This window comes from Chiroxiphia lanceolata, chromosome 2, assembly GCF_009829145.1.
Source record: "Chiroxiphia lanceolata isolate bChiLan1 chromosome 2, bChiLan1.pri, whole genome shotgun sequence".
Taxonomy (NCBI): Eukaryota; Metazoa; Chordata; class Aves; order Passeriformes; family Pipridae; genus Chiroxiphia; species Chiroxiphia lanceolata.
The window spans coordinates 17,586,324-17,610,715 of NC_045638.1; the positions used below are offsets into that span (position 1 = coordinate 17,586,324).

The 24,392-nt window shown below is 41.3% G+C and overlaps 1 protein-coding gene across 1 annotated transcript in view; it reads left to right on the forward strand.

Annotated features, from left to right (window-relative positions):
• Nucleotides 1-18,178, forward strand: part of ACE2 (angiotensin I converting enzyme 2) — a 33,194-nt gene extending 15,016 nt beyond the window's left edge. Inside the window, 15 exon segments of the mRNA XM_032680202.1 lie at nt 469-581; nt 1,105-1,213; nt 1,909-2,006; nt 3,441-3,610; nt 4,654-4,880; nt 5,643-5,787; nt 7,368-7,466; nt 8,126-8,248; nt 8,604-8,733; nt 8,735-8,777; nt 9,692-9,750; nt 14,034-14,134; nt 15,140-15,256; nt 16,518-16,712; nt 17,370-18,178. Coding sequence (XP_032536093.1) covers nt 469-581; nt 1,105-1,213; nt 1,909-2,006; nt 3,441-3,610; nt 4,654-4,880; nt 5,643-5,787; nt 7,368-7,466; nt 8,126-8,248; nt 8,604-8,733; nt 8,735-8,777; nt 9,692-9,750; nt 14,034-14,134; nt 15,140-15,256; nt 16,518-16,712; nt 17,370-17,490 — 1,850 coding nt within the window. The 3' untranslated portion in view covers nt 17,491-18,178.
• Nucleotides 18,179-24,392: the final 6,214 nt, after the last annotated feature.

Consider the following 24,392-nt stretch of genomic DNA (forward strand, 5'->3'; position numbering starts at 1 on the left):
CTGTGGACTGGAAGATTTAGTGGAACTGGGAGCTCAGTTTCAGTTGTGGTGTCTCCATCTGTCCTGGTGGATTAGTTGCTGGAAGAGGGGACCCATATTTAATGTTCACCAGCCTATACCTTTGGTGAGAACGAACCCCTTGATATCCAGCCTGAGCAGAGGCTGCTGTCCCTCAGGAGCTTCAGTCAGGAGTGATGATTTCCTCTGACCTCCATCTCCAGATGGAATGACCCTAATTAGCAGATAACCATGACTGCAATTTCTGAATTTCTTGGAAACCTCCCATACCTGCATGTTCATGGGACAGAGCCTCAGGGAGCTCTCTACTTCCTGCTAGACCCAAACTATCTTGCACTTTCCCTTTTTGCTTTGGGTGAAGGCTGCAGGTCACCATGGGATCAGAAGGGAGCTGCAGACCTAAGCAGTGCCACATGTGGTGTCCTGATGTGATGCATCCATGCTTTACAGATTATTCTGACTATGGAGATTACTGGAGAGCAAATTATGAAGCAAAGTTTCCAAAAGATTATGAATACAGCCGTGACCAGCTGATAGAAGATGTGGAGAAGACATTTGAGCAGGTAGAGGCAAAAGAAGCTCTCACCTGGGTTGTGTTTTGAAATGGTGGGATCAGATGTTGATGTTATGAAAAAAGATGAGACCACCTCTAAACTGGCTGATTGCAGTCTACCTGGGTTTAACAGATGTTGGGAGACATACATGAGATTTTTATCTCTGCAGCCATTCTAGGACCAGCTTGGTCCCCTTGGGCTGCATTGTCCCCAAAGGCTGAGAGAGGGAGCTCTGCAAGTCTGTGTCTCTCATCCAGGTAGGGCCCATGGCAGGAGGTATGTTTCCTGTGGGGTAGATGGCATCCTTGATACTCTGCATTTAAAGTTAGCTCCCTTCCTCATACCTGAACGTAATTTCTGGGGCTAGGATCTGGACTCAGTGCTTGAGCCCTGAGGCAGGGGGCAAAGCTCAGCTGCAGGTTTGGGGTGCACTTATCTGCCAGAGGCATCTTCAAGGCTTTCTGTTTAGGAGTGATGAGTGGCATAGAGCAAAGTGAAAATAATTAGTTTCCTTCTCCTTCTCTGCCCCCAGATAAAACCTCTGTACCAGCAGCTGCATGCCTACGTGAGACACCACCTGGAGCGAGTGTACGGCCCCAAGCTCATCAGCTCCACAGGATGCCTCCCTGCTCACTTGCTGGGTATGTCAACATGTCCATGTCACGCAAGCCTGACTTTATACACAGGACAGTCACCTTCAAGGCATGAGGGAAGAGAGTAATTTGATTGTTTAATCACGATAGTAGCAAAAAGGTTACAGATAAGAGAAGGGGAGAGGAGAAATGGAGAAATTCCTGGCAGAGATGACACGAGTGCTTAGCAACAGAGGCAGGAAGAGAAGGCAAGTTGTCCTCATCCTCACCAGAGCTGGCAACACACAGCTCAGAACTCTAGCATTGGGCTGGGGCATTTCCCTCCCCTTTGCAGCACTGGTCATCCTTAGAAATGAGAGTTTCGGAGAGAGTTGTTTTTCCTTTCAGATCTTAAATTCCCGCATTTCATGACTTTGCTTTCAAAGCATGCAGCATCAAGCTGCTGTAATTGTTGTGTACTTGAATATAGCATGGAAATCACATAGACTAACAACGTGGATGTTCAGTTCTGAAACTATATTGTACGAGAATATCTGACATTGGGTAATAAAAGCATCTTTGATGTGAGTTTGACCTATGCATGACTTACCAGAACTGCTCCCCTCCACATCTGGATCAGACCAATTTAGATATATAGAAATCCCTATTTATGACACTGCACAATTTATAGAGCTGTCTGGTACTTTTGGACAATACATAATAAATAATTGAAAGTATTTCTATGTTTCTCTCTTTTTATGAAGGTGATATGTGGGGTAGGTTTTGGACAAATTTGTATGCCTTGACTGTTCCCTATCCAGCCAAACCAAACATTGATGTAACTGATGCAATGGTTCAAAAGGTAAGACATGCCTTTATGCAATATGCATTGTGTAACAAATCTAGACAGTATAAAAATTATGCACCACGTGTCAGCTGCTCTCTAGAAAACCGTGGCTTCCCTCAGGCAGACACACTGCCAACAAAATATTGCTTTCTGCATCCTTTTTTTGCTTTTCACTGTACCTTTCCCCTTAGCTGTTCTCTTTTTTCCTTCACCCAAGGCTCCAAGTCTATTTTCCTCTGAGACATCTATCCATTAAGAGATATATTTTGAACATATAAATATTTCAGGACTCCTGGAGTTGGCTGGTATCAAATATGACCTTTGCCAGTCATTACCATAATAAAATAGTTTGTACATCACAGTTTGTTTCATTTTTGTCAGGCTTGTTTATTTGCATACATCTAGGAAACTGCAATGCTGCCTGTTATCTTTTGATAACTGCATAGCACCATAAGGTCTGTGTTTGAGATCTGTAGTGCTAAAAGCTGCGACGGCACCTTTACCAGACCAAGAATAGGGGTGAAGACAACTCTCTGCAGTCTTGCCTAAGCTTCACTTCTTTTAAAAAGTAAACAATGATAGGTGGAATTTGATTTCCGAAATGTGCTTATTCACCTGGAATCTAACCTTCTGTCATAGGGAGCACTCCATGCAGATGTTATGCTGATAAGAGAAAAGAAACAGCTGAAGGTGATTCGTTAGCAGTTTGCACAAGTCTGCATCATTCTCACCTCTATTTTATACTGCTGATCCCCCGTCAAAAATCTGTATCTGTTGAAGTATCACCACAAGGAGGGAAACATTCCTTGCAGAGCCTTGGGGCAAAGGCTGAGCTCATCCTTGTTGGTTAAGAATTCTCATCCACCTGAGCTGTTTGCCACCTAGATCTCTCTGAAAGCTAAAGTCCAGTAAATGCAGAGCTTCTGATATGTAGGATAATAAAACTGCTGAACGGCAAAAATATCTTGGGCATTACCACACAGTCACAATCTGATAAGCAACTCCCACAGACACATTTGCTGGGTTTTATAGTTCTGGCTGAAATCTGTCATGCTCATCTTCTGGGAATGTAGCTCCACTCCCTCAAATGAGTTGTCCCAAGTTGACTGAAGTGGCTGAAGGGTCAGATCCCAGATCTGGCATGCTACTGACAGGAATGTCTTTCTTATCTTACCTTATCTTTTATTGAGAACTTCTCTGGTCTGGGTCAGGTGCTATCAGCTGAACCTCTGAGTGCAGATACCTATTTTGTTTGCAGGGAAAGCACTTAATTCCAGTTCCAAGCAGAATTTCCAGAAGTGCCAAAGGCACACTACTATCTTACTCTCAGTAAACCAGGTGCTGATCTGAAGTTCCTGGGAGATAAAGTCAGCTGCCCTGCGTTAAGGAGGCCATTGGGAACAGGCTCCATGCAGAAGCAGTGGGTATTGGTGGCATTGTCTCTTTCAGGGATGGAATGCAAATAAAATATTCCAAGCTGCTGAGGCCTTCTTCACCTCCGTTGGCCTTTATAACATGACTGAGGGCTTCTGGACAAACTCTATGCTCACAGAGCCGACTGATGGCAGGAAGGTTGTCTGCCACCCAACGGCATGGGATCTGGGGCTAAACGATTACAGGTACTGAAATTGCTATGACCCCCTTTTATACCATCTCCTAGAATAAACGTATTTTCACTAAAGGTGCAACATCCTGGTTTAAGTTATAATTTCTCCTACTTTATTTTTTTCTGGTTGATAAGAGGGGAAAGGAAGACAAGATCCTGTAGGACTCTTAACTTTTCTGTGTAACTTTTTCCATGAAGGTCCAAGAACTACTCTCAAATTTTAGCTGAGAAGTGACTATTATTTATATGATTTAGAGAAATAATGGCTATATTCTAGGGCTTAAGGAATAAGCAGAAAAGCAGGTGCTTGTGGATACCAGTGAGATTTGTGGACAACTGCATATTCTGCAGCAATGGCACCGGGTCCCTGGATAACAAGAGAAAGTCTCCTGGGGGCCCACTGTCTTTAGCAGAGAGATCCAGTTTCATGAAAATCCATAAATCTCTTCCATGTTTGGGAAAGGAGAAGGACAACGAGTCCCCCCACGATGACGTTTTTTGGCAGGAATTCTGTCCCCTCTTGCAGTCCCCACAGTTACCCAGGGAAAGAGCCTGGTCCCCAGCAAAGCCTTAGTGAAAGCCATCAGCCTCACACCTTAGCACTCTGGGGAAGGTGAAAAGAAACCCTGTTTGGAAGAAATTCTTTGATTAAAAGGTACCTACAAGAGGATGAAGTAGCAGGATTCACCAACACACAGGGTTTTTCACACTACTGTCTTCCTAAGATTGGTGGTGCTTACTCATTCCCACACACACAGTGAGTTTATTGCTAGGTTTCAGGAAGCAGCTGCTTTCTCACAAAACAGCGATTTTCTCTTACTCTCTGCACAATTTCAAGGTGACTGAAGGTGTTTTGCCGAGTTCCCCTCAAAGTCTCACTCTTGCAGGAGGAACTGCACTGCATAGCAGGATGTAGCAGCCCAGGTTTTGTGAGGGGCAAGGGGCATTAGCAAGCTCTGGAGGGGTTTTGCCCCGTGGCTGTGGCAGACAGGGCTGAGGCAGCCACTGCCTAGGCCACTGTCTCTCTAACCACAAGCACTTTGTTCTGGTGTGCAGGATCAAGATGTGCACCAAAGTGACCATGGACGACTTCCTGACCGCACACCACGAGATGGGCCACATCGAGTACGACATGGCGTACTCTGCGCAGCCCTACCTGCTGAGAAGCGGCGCCAACGAGGGCTTCCATGAAGCAGTAGGGGAAATTATGTCACTTTCTGCAGCCACTCCTCAGCACTTGAAATCTCTTGATCTCCTAGAGCCAACCTTCCAAGAGGATGAAGGTAAATAAATGCATAAATATTATGTATTTAAGTGAAAGCACTTGTAGGCCTTATTATGCCTGCGAACTCAGCAATCAGCTGAGAAGCTTCTGAAAATCTTACTACACTAATTTGCCAAAAATACTATTTTTTTCCCCAAATCACATTGTAGAGCAAGGATCATGGCTTTACAATGATGCTACATAATTCAGAAACAAATAGCACTTCATTATCTTCGGTACTGAATTCATCCTTAAATCTTCATTTAGATGAGTCTCCAAAACACTTTTCAATTTTTGTTGCATGAATCTGTACATATCTCTATCAAGGTATGTATTTAACAGTTCGAAATAAACTGCAGCCTTGAGACTTACATCTCCCATTTGAGTGAATATTGAGTGATAACATATGTCAGCCCTTGTTATAACGCAGTTTGTCTGGCTTCCCTGAGTATTGCCTTAGAATGATGATTTTGACATTTTTAGATGTCTTCAACTCAAAATTCCCCAGAGCCTGAGAAGGCTCTCAGTGAAGGATAATGAAATGCAAATGCCAAAGGCCAAGGTTATTTAAGAGGTTGGGCGAAAGAAAGAGGGATAAAACTGCATACAATACCTAAGGATTTTACTTTATGTTTTTTTCAGTTGTATTCTTCCTTCCATGTTTTCTTTAGTGAAAATCTGTGATTCAAACAAGCTTTAGCTGTAAAAAGAAGCAACTTTAGCCATCAAATCAGATACTAATTGTTACCATAACCATTACCTTAACTGCTTCTCTCTTCAGAAACTGAAATCAACTTTCTGCTCAAGCAAGCACTAACAATTGTTGGAACAATGCCTTTTACTTACATGCTTGAGAAGTGGAGGTGGATGGTGTTTAGGGGTGACATTACAAAGGAGGAATGGACAAAACGGTGGTGGGAGATGAAGTAAGTTTGTGAAACAAAGAGGATTTTTTTTCAAATGAACCTGCGAAACCAACCCTTCATAGTTACTCAACATATTGAGGAGTTTGTGCCCCCATAGGGCAGGATCTGTTTTTCTGGGTGTTTCTACAAAACTCTGTAGAGTGCCAGCTAGAAACACCCAGTGTGGTTCACACAATATCTCACAAGCCACGTATCCCCATTATGGCTGTGTACAGCCCCAGGCCATTTACCTTGCCTCTCAAAATACTTTCCTCACCATTTTTAGCGTCAGTTTCCTGATAAAGACAGCACACAGGATGTTCCAGATAACACTGCTGTCCCCCTGATTCATGTCCCAAGACATTTTTGTAGCTTAAGTACTTAAGTACAGCCCTTCCCTAAGTCTCATTGGTCATGTGTTCTGGTGTGCTCCCCACATTTTCAAGGACAAGTGGAAAGTGAAGTTCATCACACTTGCCAGCCTGAGAAGCATGCAGATCTCAGTCTACCAACTATCTGTGCACACTTCTTTGCTTTGTGTTTCCTCCCCGCTGTCTAGTGGTTTTGGAGACAAATTGTCTGAAAGGTTCCAGACTGATTCTTTCCTTTCTTATATATTAAGATCCCAGCTTTATTTGTCAAGAAAATACAGTTCCCTTGGCAAATAACATCCAAAAGTGCATTATCAGATTACGCCCACCAGTCAATCTATTTTCACCACCTTGGAGCTCAAGATTTAAAAGTAGTTTGATTCAGACTACATTTTGGAATTTCCCAGGTTGGTTGTAATATGGAGACAGAAAAAGACAAAGAAACCAAACAAGCCCCACACTGAAAATGGAGCTTGCCCTCTGACATGAACATGAACACTAAGCCTCCGTCAGCAAACAGAATCTATAATAAAACTTGATATGTGCAAGCTTCTTGACCTACTGTAAAAATCAATCAGCTTCAATGTATTCAAAAGTAGCAGAGATTCAGATAAACAGAGAATGACAAATTGCTCAGGGAAGCTTATCACATCTGTTGCAGTGGTACTGCAAAGCTCTGCTGGAACAAGAACTTGAAATATGAGCTTACAGAACATATTTCCATGAAAGCTTATTACCGTTTTCAGAACTTAGAGCATGGGTTTGTTTCTGTAGTGCTGCTCAGGAAACACACTCTCAGGAGAGGAAAATAAAGAGAAACCTCCTCTATAGCCCAGTGGCACAGGAGGCCATCCACCTTTTGGGTCGCCCGGTCTCTGCATGCACTTACCCAGAGCAAAAACACAGGTCTCAACTTGGGATGGCCCAGGGCATGAGGTTTGTGTGTGAAGCTCATCTTGTAGATTCTTTTATACCACTAATTTCTCCCTGCACACCCTGCTATTATACAAATCATTTCCTTGCACTCTTAGTTTCAGAGAAGCTTCCTCTCTGTGGTCTCCAGCTGGGGAGCAAAACTTGCTTGGGGTTACTGGAAGCTATATGGAATTCTTCTGTTTGGAAATGAGAGAGGTGCCCATACGTATCAGACAAAACAGAAGAAAAGCTGAGTTAGATTATTTTTCTTTATTGTCTCTTAACAAAAACCCCGTGTTTTTCCTTCATCCCCAGGAGACAAATAGTTGGTGTTGTGGAACCAGTCCCTCATGATGAAACCTATTGCGACCCTGCAGCACTGTTCCATGTGGCCAATGATTACTCCTTCATAAGGTAGTGCAATGTTTAATTCATTACTTAAATTTTGGCTACAGAACAAGCCCCAGCTACCTGAAACATCTACTGGAAAGTCTCGGGACCGAATCTTATTTTGTTTAAAGTCCAAACTGAAGGTCACTGATTTCAATGGAAGTGTTTCTGTGGACATCAAGGGCTGCTCCACAATAATCTCTGAGCAGTGAGGAGGCTGCTGAGCTTCTTGCCGAGCAGAGAAGCTTCATGCTGCCATCAAACCAGCAGGAGCATTTCTGTATGAGGTGTTTACCTCTTGGGGAGTCACAGTGCTTTGTGTCACTTGGGCCACGCACATGCAGCCCTGAAGCAACTAACTCTGAACATCCCTCTGTGTCCTATTCCTTACATTTTAGAGGGTTCAGCCAGAGCGGAGAGCTGGGCTTAAAAACCTTACTCTGTCCTTTTTTTTGTGGCAACAAACAGATCTGAGGCTCTTCTGCTGCATTTGATCATGGCATTTTGTTAGATTTGAGCAAGCTTAGCCTGTAATATCCACTGGCCTCTCTCCCTGCAGTGCAGCCCCCCATGTAGGAGTGATGTTTGACACAGCACAGCATTTCGAAGGCCAAGGGCCTGTGGGCTTCCTTGCCAGACAACTAACAAAACCTGTGCCTCCCTTTTCCTTGCCCTTCCTTTAGGTATTACACCCGGACCATCTATCAGTTCCAGTTTCAGGAGGCACTTTGCAAGGCAGCTAACCATACTGGCCCTCTTCACAAATGTGATATAACCAACTCCACTGCAGCTGGTGAGAAGCTGAGGTAATGAAGCAAATTTCTCACACGTGTAAATCAGAGTATAACAAAGCCTAAGTCATCCTCAAAAGCTTCTGGAGTTAATGAGGTTGCATCAAGAATGAACCTTGCTTGGAAATTTAGCGTGTATCTGCTCAGTTCATTTGGACAAGTTGACTAGATTTATGTACACTGATGTTCTAAACATCGAAGGTTTAATTAGCTGTTAATGGAAATAAAATATTTTTATTAATAGGAATAATAGGAGAAAAGAGGGAATTCAGAAGCAAATAAGAAAACTTTTATAGTGATCACAGAGTATTTTGCTATTCTAGATGGAATGTGGCAATAACATATATTACCTCTCATTTCACATACACAGACAATTGCTGTCATTAGGCAGATCCAAGCCCTGGACTGAAGCACTGGAAAGTGTAACAGGAGAGAAATACATGAATGCAACACCTTTGCTCCACTACTTTGAACCTTTATATGAATGGCTGAAAAAAAAACAATTCTGGAAGATTCATTGGTTGGAAAACAGACTGGGCTCCATGTACGTATGGCTTGTGAGTGATTTAAGGACTCCTGTTAGTCCTCACAACTCTTGATTAGCAAAGTCCCTCTCTCTTGTAGCTGTTAAAGGCTCTTCTCCATAGGGAAGAGGGTTATGGGAAATACAAACCAAGCAGTAAGTTTTACTCACAGGAAAATGGACTGGCTTCCTCATGGCCAGAGCTGGAGAAGTCAGCACGAGGTTTGTCAGAGCCTCACCCAGTTTTCAGAAATTGATGTGTTTTTGGGTTTTTTTTTGTCATAGAGGCAGCTCTCAGAGTGTGGGATGGCTGTACAAAAGGAAGAAAGATCAGGGGTTTGGACTTGTGTGGCACTTGCCTGAAAGCAGCGGGCCTGTTCGGTAGGGCTGGCAACCACTGGTCCTGGGAGCCAGCAGACCCTGACCTGGGGGCATAGGGACAAACCAGTGCAAAAAAATTAGTACTGTTTTTTTTTACTGTCATGTGTTAGTCAAAGAGGGGAGCTCAAGGGGAGGAAAAGGAGAAAAATGCATTTTTCAGCCTTTTGTAGAGACAATAATTGTTGAACCACCCAGGTTATATATGTGTAATCACTATCTGTACTTGAGAGTACCATAATTCTTACAGTGCTGTGCTAGTCTCTAATGCTGGGATTCACCTAACCAGACATCAACATCTGCATCTAAGCTGTTCCTCCCCAGTGGTGGGAAATAGGAGTTTTTCTTCTGTCTACTGCAAAGCCAGGCTTGGGGACTGAACAGCTCACATGCATGTTTGCAGTAGTGGTAACTGAAAGGAAACAAGATCAATCCCACCAAGCTCTCTATGAGGAGCAGGGGAGCCCATAAGGAAACTTTAGCCACCCCAGTGTTTCCCAGGGACAGACTTTCTGTTAATGCAGCTCTAACAAGGCCCTTGTTTCTTTTTAAACCAGATTCCAGTGATGCCATCAAAGTGCGTATCAGCCTGAAGTCAGCGCTGGGGGACCAGGCGGTGAGTGTGTTTGTGCTGTGGCACCCTTCCCATTGCTCAGGCAACAGAGATGGTGTACTAATGGCTCTCAGAAAATAAGGCAGGATACAGCTGATCAATGTGTCTGAAGAGTGGCATCATCTCAGGTGAAAGCTTATCACATACAAGATGTCATGTCTGAGTTTGTGGTCAAGACTCTCCCTAGAATCAGTGAAGAGACTTTCTCCAGAAAGTGATCCCACCCATTTTAAGAGAGACATCTCAGCTAGATGAGTTACTCCATGGAGATACCAATCACAGTTATTCACCGGCTACAGGACAGGCCTGGAGGGCTAACAAAGGGAAACCTGTAAGCCTGAAAAGGGCTGTGTTTTTCCCAGCTATGTTGATTTGTCTAATAAGGCCTCTACCTAATTTCTTCTAATATTAATTATGGTGGCTATAGTGTCTGACTTCAGAAGTTATTACAGCCGCTACTTCACATTTAATGTGGGGCTAAAGCAGAGGGGTTGATTCCAACACTCTATTCTTAAATGCTCTTGACTTCAAACTAAAACACTGCTGTCAGCATTTCTTTGTAGATTTTTCTTTGCCTGTTTGCTATAATCTTTCTGGGCCCTGATATATTCGACTGCCTCCCTGCCCTCCAACCCTTATGCAGAGACAGCTTTGTTATTGAGAGGGGAGAGTGCAGTGCAGCTGCTTCTGTTTCAGATGAGAAGAAGGGCTTTCATTCCCAAGAGCTTGTCTGCTTTCCCCAATTATACCAGCTGGTCCAATAAAATGTATTACAGCAACCAAAAAAACTCATCAAAGCCAAAGATGGCTTTTACAATTTTAACAGAGCATTGGCTTAGCCCATCTGCTTAACCCAGGCTGAAAATTTGCTCCTTATTCTAACTGTTCCTCTATATGCTAATCTCAGGGAGGCAGTGTAGAAAGCTTAAGTGGAGACACTTCATTCCTCTTAAGAGCCATTTTCACCTTGCAGAACATTAGTAATTTTCCAAGAATGAGTATGTCATCCAGCAGGTCATTTAGACCTCTGTGTTGGAACCTATTGCACTAGCTAGGACACAATAACATGGGCTCATGTTTCATATGAATTGGTGCTCTTGCTTCTATCACTCTCTCATATGTAAGCCCTACTGGAGTTTTATTGCTTCCTAGACTGCTGAGTTGAGTTAGATACAATTCAAAACTGATATCAACAGCATGAAAAGGTTCCATATTAAAAGACATTTATTAGTCATTATGGTTAATGTTTAGCTTAATACCATTTTTATGCCTGCCTTTTGCCATCACAGTCTTTTGTTGTGCAATTGAGGAGCTGTAAAACAATCTCATACAGATTACTTAATTTGAATTCTTGTATGGACAGTAGGTTCTTAAGCTCTGAAAAGCAGGCCATACATTTTCCTCTCAGAACCTGTCCGCATCACCAACTTGCAAAAAACCTTTTCCATTCCGTTTCTTTCTGCCTCCCCATGATTTTCCCTTATGCTGGGCCCCTGGGGACATGACTGAATGCTGGTATGTCAGCAGCAGGTAGTGGTACATGCATGAACTGGCACAGAGAAAAGGCAGGGGGAATCTCGGTTAGGAATCTCAGCCCAGCTACACAGAGCAGTATGTTTTGGTTGCTTTACGTGGCTCACAGTGCACAGAATCTGTGAACCCAGTGCAATCGTTTGTCTAAGATGAATTTCGAGTTGCTTTGCACTGTTAGGGCAGTAGAAAGCATTCTGAGTATGCCAGTAAACCTATTTGTATTTCTGCTCTGGAGAGAGCAGAAAGGGAACGATTCCCCCCTTGAGCAGAGGCAGAGCTGTGCTGGGGCCGCCACGGGGGCAGCTGCAGCTCATGCAGGCAGTTCTGTGCCTCTCACCTACAGATCTCAACCCTGGTTGCTACCAGCAGGGGAGTTTCAATAGCCCAAAGTTCTGGCAAATTAAGCATCCAGACTCATGGATGGGCTTAATGCCAGCTGTACCAGAGCGTGCGCTGCCGCAATTACCCTGCTAATTGTTTCCAGGCCGATGAGATTAGAACTGCATCACTGGATCACCAGTGTAGCTGATGAGGCTGAAACACCCACGGCTTTGCTTCAGCTGGGGCTTTATGGAAGTGTCCTCCTAAAGGAACCTGCTACAGGATCCCCACTGAATATCTTGGGTTATGTCTTATTTAAAATAAAAGTTTCCAGGAGGATCAGTCCACCAACCATCAGTCCTGAAAACAGGACTCCTCTTCAAGCATGAATTCAAAATTCCCCACTGGATCAATGCCACACATGTGATTACATTGTAAAAGACTGGCACACAAGACAGCATTAGGGAATGGAAAGCTGTCAGCCTGCGGGCATTTAGATGTATTTTACAATGAAAAATCCTTTTTAAATCAGAGGCCAGAGTTACACGGTCTTTCAAGTCACACATGGGATATTGGAGGGAACACAGTAGGAAAGAGCAGAGGCACTTGGCAGAGTTTCTTTCTCTCTGAAAGCAAAGCAGCTTCTGTAACAAACAGCGTAAGGTGTGTTTCTGAGATGCCTAGGGAAGGAGTGTGGGTAGTTTTTACTCAAACACAGATCAGAAGCCAGCCAGGTACTTCCCATCCACACAGCCCATAATGTCTGGGCATAAATAGAAATTTGAGAAACCCCCACAATAGCATCATAGGCTGTTATGGTGAACAGTGCCAGCTGCCGGAGACAGCAGAGGTAACAAGAAGTGCTTCAGTGCAGGGCTGTGAAAGCAGGAGAAAGCCAGGGGCATTTGCCTGGCAAAGGTGACTCACAGCCTCAGCCTTTGCTGGTGGGAACAGCCAGGGCTGGCACAGCCCCTGCCCTCCGAATGCCACGGGGACTGCTCTGATTGCAGTGGCTTTGGGTCACCTGCACCTTTCTTTCCTGGGGCGTGATCCTGCATGGACTGACAACACCAGGCTCTTTCTGCTCTTTCCTCCCCTGTATTTGTAGAATCACAGAATAGTTTTGCTTGTGAAGAACCTTTAAAGATCATCTAGTCCAGACCCGCTGCCATAAGCAGGGATATCTTCCACTAGATCAGGTTGCTCAGAGCCTCACCCAGACTGACCTTGAATGTTTCCAGGGACTGAGCATCCATCACCTCTCTGGGCAACCTGTCCCACTGCTTCACCACCCTCACAGGAAAGAATTTCATCCAGTAACTAAATCAATTCTCTTTTAGTCTAAAAATCTTACTCCTTGTCCTATTGCAACAGACCCTACTAAAACGTTTATCCCTGGGGTTTTTTATGTTTATACATATTTCTCTCTCTTCATTTTATATCAGTATCAAGAGGAGGACAGGATTGAAAAATGTAGCTGATTTTTATAAAGCCTGTTACAACAGAGCTGCCTTCTACCACACCTTCCTGAATGATACTTAAGAAAGTCGGGAGCTGTGTAAAACTATCACTGACAGCATTTATAGGCATTCCTGCCCAGGTACCATAAACACAATCAAATCTAGGCCTTAGGGGGATAAAAAAAAATTGCCACAAGTTCAGTTGGGAATTTCCCCTTTGTGCATATTCACTGTTGCACAACAGAGCAGGCTGAATTATCAGCTCCTGTGGTGGTTTTTGCCCCCTGTACAGCTCTTAGTTCCTGCTTCAGAGAAGCTATTTTTGACTTCCACTGCAAATGACTTTGGACTCATAAGGTAGGCCAGGAGAAGCCTGCACACAGGCAGTACATTTTTTATATCACCTATCTATTCTGCAGGGAAAAGCAAGAAATTGGTGCCTGCTGCAGAAATACAGATGCAATGAATTTTTTTACCATAACAAACTCCAAACAAAAATCCCAGCTCATCAAGCAAATAAATGAGCCACCTTCACATGACACCTCCACTTCAAAGATTCTCCTCCTTAAAAGAACAGAATAAAAGAATCTAAATTATGAAATCGTTAGACTTCAAAGAGAATTCACAATATTTGGTAGGAATAGTGTTGCTCCTGATGCCTTTTCTCCTTGTAAGGCAGGGAGATGTGCTGGCACTGCAGCATCTTCAGCAGCCCCATGTAAACTTACCAGAAATTGCAGAGGGACACCATGATGTCTGGCAGCAGGGATGCCTGCTTGGTTATTCTCCTGCAGAGAGCCAAGATTAACAGAGCTAAAGTGTTTGGGTAGGTTTCTGATGTGCTATAATGGTACAAATAAATAATACTGAAGTGCATGCCAAGCCTTACAATTGCTATTTCTTTTTAGAATGATTTCTTGGTGTCAGATAACTTGCCGTCTCTGATGAATTTCTCTTGTGCTGTTCCTGCAGTATGAATGGGATGACAGCGAGCTCTTCCTGTTCAAGTCATCCATCGCCTATGCCATGAGAAAATACTATGCAGAGGTGATGAAAGAGGAAGTTAACTTCCAGTGAGTGGCTTGCTTAATTATGCCAGCTATGTCTATATTGCTTCTGGTTCACTAAACAGCATGAACTGATGGAATTAATTGTGCCTTCTGTCAAATGTAAGGTGATAGCAAACAATGTCAAACACCAGCTGGTTACAAAAAGCAAGATGCCAGCTTGGGTACATGGTGTCTTTTTGCTGAAGAGTCTGAAGTTTAGGAGTAATGTGCTAAAGTTAGATAAGAAGGCTTTGACTCCCATGGCGTATCAGCAGTGCAGGTGAGCCTTGAGAATTTGAGCCCAACACCTGCATGGGAATATCAGGGAAGGTACATTGATTGGAAATAAAAATCTATAGCAATGTATGTGTTTGATACTGGATATCCAAGAGGTTTTGGGCCAAGAAAAGATAAACTTGTTGATTAAAAAATACTAGAATTTGGTGCAGAGTTACTAATCTTATCTAGATTCAGTTACAAACACAAAACCTTTCACATGAAATTGATTTTGGTACGAAAACCAGCCCTTTTTATTAAGTATCTTCAAAAATTTCCAGAAGCTATCTACTTAAACTATTAGATCTTATTCTATAGAACATCAGTCATGTAATATCTAGATATTACTTTATAGAACATCAGTCATATTATATCTAGAATCTACTCCCAGAAGAAAATAAGGAAGAACACTTTTTTTTTTCCACTTGGTACTTCATATATCACCTCATTCGTGAGACCAACCCCAAACGCTTTCTGTTCTGCAGGTGATTATATGCTGAGGGAAATTACACCAAAGATTGTCTTAGGTATGGAGTAGATGTTCTCCAACTAAAGTTACAAATTAGCACGTAGAAAAAGAAATTCTGTCAGGAAAATTGATTTCATTTCCTAGTTGATTTCACTAGAAAGTATTCCCTCAGCATAAACTAAGCCCCTGATACTGCCAATCAAACACAACTGTTCACTTGCCTGAATTTAAAGCTAATGTATCTTAACAATGAAAGTAACCTTTCTCTTCTGTTTCTCCTTCAGGATTACAGACATTCATGTTGGGGAACAAACACAAAGGATCTCTTTCTATTTGACTGTCAGCATGCCAGGTAACATCAGTGATGTTGTGCCCAAAGCTGACGTGGAAAATGCCATCAGGTGAGATTTTCCTCTCTGGGGAAAAAAACCCCAACAAAACAACCAGACGAGAGGGTGGAAGGGGAAGCAGTGCTCAAGTCAGCTGAGACAGAAGGGATGACAAGAAAGTCAATTATGTAGTTAAAATAGAAATAGTGGGATGAGAGAAACTAGGATGAGAACTGTTATGATAGAAAGAAAACAGTCCATCTATCTGATGTGTCTTGGACAACAGCCAATGTAAAATGCTTCAGAGGGCATGTAAAATTGCCATAACACATCTCATTGCATCACACCTTGCCGGAAAATATCGTTGCTCAAACTTTAACAGGAACTATGTTATATTCTGAAATGTAGAATACAGTAGTGGTGTGTGCATGCACACGTGTTTTCTTCCTCTCAATAATGAAAATTCAGTGAGGGAATTATTGTTAGCAAGGACTCCAGAATAATGGTGTACTAGAAGGACAGCCAGATGTATTTGATTATACAGAAGAGGTCAGAGCAGGAGCTAGTTCCCACTTACAGGTCAACGAACAGCTCTTTTATAGCACAGTGTGAGACCACTGTAAGTCATTGCTCTAAAAATGATAAGTAAAACTGCAACTCTGCAGATGAACATGAATAATGTACAGTGGGAAATGAAGAGGGCACAAATCTAAAAGCAGCAGCAACATGAAATGGAGTTGAGAAAGCAGTGAGATAAGTTGGTGAGCCAAGGAAGAAGGATATGCCCGTGAAAGTCACTGTCCAGTTAGCACTCAATAGCAGATGTGGAAGTTCAGGGAAAAACAGGGCACAGAAGATACACCAAGGAAAGGGTGTTTAGGGTAGTGAAAACCACAAGAATCAAAACTGCAGAAGACTGTAGGGGGGAAACAGGTAAAAAAATGTCAAAGCTGTGGTTTTATGTCACACATCTAAGACACTTTTGGACAGCCAAAAAACCTAGGGTAAAGAGAATAAAGAGCAAAATGCAAATAGAGAGGGAGACCACAAGACTGTTTGCCTCATTTTGATAAATGTTAAGACTGAGTTTAAGAGTCCATACAGTGTCTGATCATATCAGTGAAGCTGCAATAGGTTAAAGGTTTAAGTTACTGTGGTTGTCACTCACCACCCCATGCCAGAAGCAATATAGATTTAGCAGTACCTCCTGTGCAGCCTTTTCAACTGAGCAGTTCAGAGGACGCTTGGCACACTAGAGATTTAGAAAACAACTGAAAACTTTCTTTTCTTCCAATAAGTGTGTGAAACTCTTTGAATTTGCATTTGATGGCAGGATGTCTCGGGAACGAATCAATGAGGCTTTCAGGTTGGATGATAACACGCTGGAGTTTGTGGGCATACTTCCAACCCTGGCTGCACCTTATGAACCACCAGTCACCATCTGGTTAATTGTATTTGGGGTGGTCATTGGCCTGATTGTCATTGGAGTTATTGCCTTGATCATCACTGGCCAAAGAGATCGCAAAAAGTGAGTAATATATTTTGATACTATGATTATGACAGTTGGGAGATGTCCCAATAATTGAATCATCGGGATTCTTACAAATTGGGCTGCCAAGTCTAACTGAAACAAGCTAAAGAATGAAAGCTTATTATCCCTCTCCCATCAACAGGGATAGCTAAAGGTTCATCTCCCTGCCTTTCACTGCACGACAGCTTTGGCAGCTCAGTGCAATTCCCCCATCATGAGCAGTTTAACCAAGGCAGCTGGATGCTGTGGCCACAGGGAGCTGCAGGGTGGCCAGGCTTCTGCCAACCCTGCTACAAGGTGGATGGGATGTCCTGCTGGGAACACAGTGCCTTCTCTAACAGCAGAGTTGTCCGCATTCATCAGCACCTCCAGTTTTCTATAATCTTATTGCAGGCTGTCCAGTAATGTCATGTTCCTTAAATATTGTTGCATTAACAGGAATAAAGCTTGATTGGTTGTCTATGTCTCTCCATTAATAGGGTTTCCAAGAACACAGTAGTTTTGCTACAGTTCCTCTTTAAAGCCAACACAATTCCTTTTATATAAATATTCCCGGTTAAACACAGTATTATTGACATTGGGGGTTGATTGTGGGTATTCAGAAGGACTTAAACAGAACAGAGACCTCTACTATAAAATGAATTTTCCTTACAGGAGAGCAAGAGAAAGTAGAGTTGAAGCAGGATCAAACCCTGAAGCAGTGAACCCTTATGCTGAAGAGGGAAAAAGCAACTTGGGCTTTGAGCCATCTGAAGAGACACAAACATCATTTTGAAAGATGTGGGTACACTAAGGGTTTCTGGTTTTTTTCATTTCACTTTTAACAATAGTGCCTAGCAAAGGACCAAAACACTATGGCATGTCTTCAAACATAATGTCTTCTGGTTGACCATTAATCTACTGATTCATGGCCAGTAGCAACTAAATCTGCTGTTTATGTGGTAACTAGAAAACATGCAAAAGTTGAAGATATATATGTCTTGTGGCTTTTCTATGGATTATGTACATAACATTACACACTCTTCATGCTGCTTTTCATAAGTGTGCCAACTTCTCTTTGTTTCCTCTGTAATGAGATACGAAAGCTTGGAAGTATATAGCTGTATACAGATCAATACACACATAAAAAAACTCATATACTCCTGAGGAACATCTTGATCTTTCCAGATGGAGACCTCAAAAGTGGATCTGATAGACAGGGAGGAAAAGAAAACCACCTGACCACTAGAAGAACTTTAGTGATGAAGAACTCAATTTGATATGAAATAACTGCAATTTTTGCACCTTCAAGAAATCCGTATCAATGCAAAATGGATGCTGGATGAAGACTAACAAGTACTGGAACTTTATTAGGAAGTTGTAACATAAATTATTTTTCTGTTTCCTTGATAAGTATTGTAGAGACAAAATAGCCCATGCTCCCTCAGAAAAAAAAAAGTTAAAATATTGCTGCGTTATGTTGTCATTAAAAATGGAATAAAATTCCTTAATACCATATGATCAAAGTTGGTTGTTTTTTTTTTCTATATCTTAGTCATTGCCTGCACTGCTACAAATACTGCATTACAAATGCTGCATACAACAAATACAACTATGCTATTACATACATGGGGCAGTAGATTCAGGTTTGGGATGCTGTGATTGCACGTGAAAAATAAAACCTGTTCACAAGGAGGACAGTACAGCACTAGAACAGGTTGCCTCTTCTATACTCTAAGAGAGGCTGTGGGATCTCCACATTTAGAAATGTTTAGAGATCAGGTAGAAAAATGTATGGCTGATGGAGCAGTGAGGATAATCCCACTGCAAGGAAGAAATTTGGTTAGATGACCTCCAGAGGACACTTTCACTCAGGTTTTTTATGATTCTAAGTCTAAGGTCCCATGCCATAGCTGCCACCTTGCCTGTATGTTTTTTCTGGACACACGAGGGTCACTGAAAGTCACAAGGATGTGATACTCAGTCCTGGATTGTGACAAAGAGCCAGTAGCAAACATGAACCTGCACGAAAAATGTCCAGCAAATACAGGGACTCTTAAAATCATGGGCCTCCAAAATGATCAGAATCTACAGAAAGCAGTCAAACATATATCTAAAAACATACAGCTGGACTATACAGGACCACAAAACCCTATCATAATGCTCTGCATTCATTTCCTGTTTGAGACAAGACCCTTAAATGAAGCAGTTCAAAATGGTAGGCAGATGATACTGATTAACTGCAAACTAGACAGGAATGCAAAGGAATGAAAATACTTTTTCTTTTAAGTTGCCTACCTATACCACATATTCTATTGCCTTGATAACCCCAAACCTTAGTGCTTTAGCTGAACTTTTGGGATAACTAATTCAAGTCTATGTAGTCTTCCTTCCTACTTACTGTGCAGTAACACAAAAAGGGAATGGCAAAGCCTGAAACAATCAAATAATGCAATTAGTCATGCCAGCCATCTTCAGATCGGTTGTTAAGATTAACTTTTCTATTATGACAAAGCCTTCATTTCAATCCAGTTAATTTTAAAAGTTGTGTTATGAATCAAAAAACACCATTCAGAATTGTCAACATATAAAGCCACTAAAAAAATACAGCGGGATGTTGGAAGAACATAAATAAAAAGACAACATTTATATGAAAAAGGTCAGCTACATGCATTAGCCCCACCCACAGCTCATACCCTCTGTGCTAGGGGGTCCCTCTGTTTCCTACTTTCTCTGTGTCTGCACTCCTTCCTGACCCTTTCTCTGGGTCAGCACTCCTTGACCCAGCCCAGTCCTCAGGCAGCATCATACCATGCCCTACCTCTCCCTCCTGCATAGCCTCCCGTGGCCCCCAGGCCTGCATAGATTCCCACAGTCATTTGCATGACCCCAAATGCTGCTTTGCCTCAAACACACACACACACAGCTCCCCACGTAGACAAGGATGTGCTCTCTGAGCCATCTTCCAGTGCTGGGACCAGGCAGTGCCAGCAAGCACAGTTAGCTCTAGCTGGCTGTGAAGATTTCTTTCTCCCCTTTCCCCCTATATCTGCCCCCTGGATTTCTTACTCCTTAGGTTCAGGTGAGCTTGAACCAGAGCTGCAGAGGGGTCTCTGCTAGGGCTGGTCCAGCTCCACCAGGGAAAGGGTAAGCAGGCACCACTTGGACTCTTAGAGACATCGCATGCTGAACTAGCTCAAATATAAGGAGAGAGAAAAGGATTATTTTTTTCAGAGCTTTCTTTATTTTAAACCTTCTTTATTTTATACATATTAGATCAGCGTTTTACAACTCTCTGTGTCTAAATGCCTCTGTCATAATTATGTAGCTTCAGATGTATCAGGTATCTCTAGATTTGCTGAAGTTAGCACTAATTTTTATAGTGCTATGCACATTCTTATTTAAATGCTAACATGAGGAGCCAAATTTCAGATCCTCAGTAGTAAAATATTTGGCTAAGCAATTATATTAATAGCATTTTCAGTTATCTTCAAATTTTTGCTCTTCAGGTTTTATAGCAATTAGCAAATTTACCATTTACTATTGCAACGACTATTTTTCTCTTTTAACTGTAGCAGAAAGCAATAACGCACTAGTAGATGCCACATACGTTGCTAAATTGCAAATATCCTTGATACGTAGTTCAGAATGAATTACAAATCAAATGTACACCCTGAGGGCCAAAACTAAAGTCAATAATACTGTGAGAAAACAGATATAATATTTCACCAGTGGTAATTTCTAAGTAATTGAAAGTGAGACTATTTATGTCGCTGTCACTTGCAGCAGTTCTAAGTTTGACTTCAGGTGTCAACTTCAAGTGATTATGAAGAAAAAACACATTCAGATGAGTTATGATAATCAGAAAACCTAACAAGCATGTATTTCCCTGTTTACATTACCAGTTAAGGCCAAATAATGACAGCTTGGAAGCACTGAAGGAGTGCACATAATTGGTATGTATATATCTCAGCGCCTGAGAAGTCTTTTGAAAAAATGCTGACAAAATGAATTATATTCTTCCACAGTATCCTTCCAAATTCCGCCACCCACAGGGTGTCATGAAAGCTTTCTCCATATGCTTCTTGGTCAACTCCCTGATTAAATGAGAAGAACACTAATATATAGTATAATAGGCGTGGCTAATGTCAGGCAGATTTCAGATGTAGCTCTTCTACAGAAGGCAGGTGATATGGAACCAGTATGCACAGTCATCTGTTTCTGAATCTTCTTTTTCAACCTCTGTTGCCTTCTCTCAATGCCTCAAAAAATGGTAAGAGCTGATAAAAGGCAGGGCACTTTTCTGGTAGTTAAATGAAGCGAAGATGATGGATATAGTTGTTTCATTTTAAAATAATTCAAGTACTGTAATTTGCATTGGTTTCTCTTGATTTTAGCATGCAAAAATTTGTAGACAGTGATGTTGCTATGAATTTCTGCATGCTAAAATAAAATTAAAGTTACTTTTTATATATATCTTATGTTGTGATAATTTAATCTGCTTTACTTGCACTAACATGCCCTCAAATATAAGTCACTTTTCTCATTTTCCTGACAATTATATTAAAAACCCCAATAAAACATCATGGTCATTTCATGGTATCATCAATAATGTGTAAAACAGTTCTTTGTTGCTGGTGAGAAACAAGTCATGGTCTACAGACAGGTGATTAAAATTTACATGAAGAGGAACAATAAATCAGGATCATTTTTGGCACAAAAGATGCAGATCTCTCAAAATAAAATGAGCATGATCAGCATTTGACTCACAGCTCCCAGACTCATGGGTGGGGTAACACATTTCTTCTCCTTCTAAGGGCAGTTATTTTACACCTTACCTATCTAAAAGGGTGGAGGTCTCTTCTACATCTGCTGTTTAAGATCTCTGTATAGGAAGGCAAATATCTTTTATTCTGTGGTGGCTAAGAGAGAAAGGACAAATGACCATGGAGATGTACCAGTAATGGTCCTGTAACCATGGAAGAAATTTGGACAGTTTAGCTCGGTCACAATTTTTAATCCATTAAAATTAGATTAGAAGAATCTCATCCTGCTTATTTTGTTGATGTTGAAGGGTATTATGATTAAATACACGCTTCTGAAATGAAGGAAGTCAATCTTCCTTTATGACCTGTTTCCTGTATTGACAATTTCCTGAGCTAGATACGATATAGAATGTTCTACATACAAGCAGTGGCTTTTATAAAGGATATTTTTCCCTGTGAAAATCAGTTCAGCTGTCAGCAGGGACTCCTAGTGGTTCCTATTATTTTGTTTTCTCCAGTTTGTATGAGCAGATATACATACCTCATTCCAGCAGTTGTTCATTATGTAGTAGATGGTGTTTGAAACCTGTTGTGGTCTATAAAATCTGTATCCATGAGAAACTTTCTCAATCACTGGCATACTATATTAAAGCTCATAGGGCTGCTTTCCCCAAGTGAACACCTCCCACATTAAGACATGAAATGAAAGTCAAGAAATGCAAGGTAAGTCCCTTTTCACAGAACAAGATACACATGCAAGATACAACTGATCAGACTCAGAGAATATTGTCCAAAGAAAAGTATCGAGGTAACTGAAAAGTATGATTCTATACACAAATGTAAAACAACTCCTACTGCAGAGGAAGATGAAGTTAAGTTATAAAGTTAGCTATAAAATATATTTAATGTGGACAATGATGGACTGAATTTTTTTACAGAATATGTGCAAACATCTTCTTATATATGTCTGTGTGCACACAGAGAGGGAAGGAAAAACAAAATGACAACTATAGGTATCCATGTTTTTATAAAATAATAAGAAAAAGTTTACTGTGTTTTCTGAGTGGAACATATACTCCTTTGGTTTCAGAAAGATTTCCAAATACTTTAAAGTCTCAGCTGCACATACCTTTAAAAACTGGTTATACTGAAGCAATAGAAACACTGGATAATACCATAATCATCAATTCATAATTAAAGCTTTTCAAGAAACAATTTTGGTTGTAACTGAACATATGTGAGACTCATGCCTACCCTAAAGTAAAAAACAATTGGTGAAATATTTATTTCAAAATTATATATAATACTAGCTCCATTTTTTTTTTTTTGAAATTTTTGGGATCTTTGACTTCCCTCCAGCTTGAAGACTGGAGCATTGTAGTGTCACAGTGAGATCAGAATAAAATGGAACCTGAATCCCAGCTTTCCTTGATGAGAACATTAAAACTCCTCAAGATTCTTTCTTCTTTGACATCTGCTTTTGGGATATGAATACATCAGTTCACTTTTTAAAGACTGATTAGTTAATAACAACCAAACAAGAACTGACAGATCCCACTGTCCCCTTGCTTCCACTGCATCAATGGATAGTGTTAAAATGAGAAAAAAATCTTCTATGGAAAAATAACATTTCTCATTGAAGTTAATGCCAATATTGAAGTTAATGACAGTAAAGCCTGGGGCCAGAATTTAATCGATAAGAGCGAAAAGAAAACATTATCACCAGAAAATCCAACTTCTGATATAACTGTATATATTATAAACAACTTGTAAAGGGCATGAAGGAACTCTTTCTCTGCCAGAGTCATTAATACTGGGAGACTAGCTGAGGTTAAAGATAAGAAGCAGCCCAGCATTTGGAAACACTTTTATCTGCTTTATTCACCGTTGTTCAATGTCAAGAACAGTGGGTTGCCAATCTTTCATCAACCTGACAGCTGCCAAAATTTTCCTGCTGGAGGAGCAGACCCAGATAAGTGGAATTCAAGCCTGTTCACAAAAGGTTCCCTTTCCTTTGACACCTTTTGCAGACTTTAAGAAACACTGAACAGACCCCAGGGATTTGTAAATCATAGCTTGAAACCACTGAAGTAGAAGTTCAAATGTTCAAAATTCCTGGCTAGAAAGTGATCTGCACGCAAATATACTTTTTGCTGAGATACAGGGTCCCAGCTCACACAGACTGTCTCCCACAGATGGCTTATGCACAGAGTCCACTCTGACCTCTGGGACAAACAGAAAAGCCCTTTTGACTTGGACAGCACTGATTTATGGTCTAAAGACACCAAAGATTACACTTGATCTCCACTGCCAAAATTTACTTTACTATATTGAACACATATGTAGCAAATGGCGAGTGGGCAGAGTTTTTATTTGCCTTAAAGAAAAATCTAAGGGCTAAAAAATTCCAAATAGGATAGGGCTTGTTTGCATAAAAATATTAAACAAGAACACAAGCTGTAACTGCTTTTTACAATCTTTCAGTGTGTTAAATGTCTAGCATTTCTGCTTAATAAGCTGATGAAATCCAAATGTAATGCCATATATACATACAAATTCATGTGTCAAATTCCATACATACCAAAGGCCCATACATCTGACTTGGTGTAATGAAAAACTTTGGATGCTGACCACTTCACTGGAAACTTGGTTCCTAGAGAATTTATATGCAGATCATCCAGAACATATCCATAATGCAAGAACCAAACTTGGTTGTGACTGAGTTACAGTGAAAAACTTTACTGCTTCTTTCTTGTATATCACAATGTTCCTAAGGAAAGCCTAGGTAGAATCTTAAATTTCCAAAGAATACCTCATAGAGGCATTAGCTATAATCTAGAACAGATCATTGCTACCAACTTACTAGAGAAATAACTCAGAATCATAGAAACACCTGTTGTCAGGCCATCTAGCCTGGCCTCCTGGCCTCCTG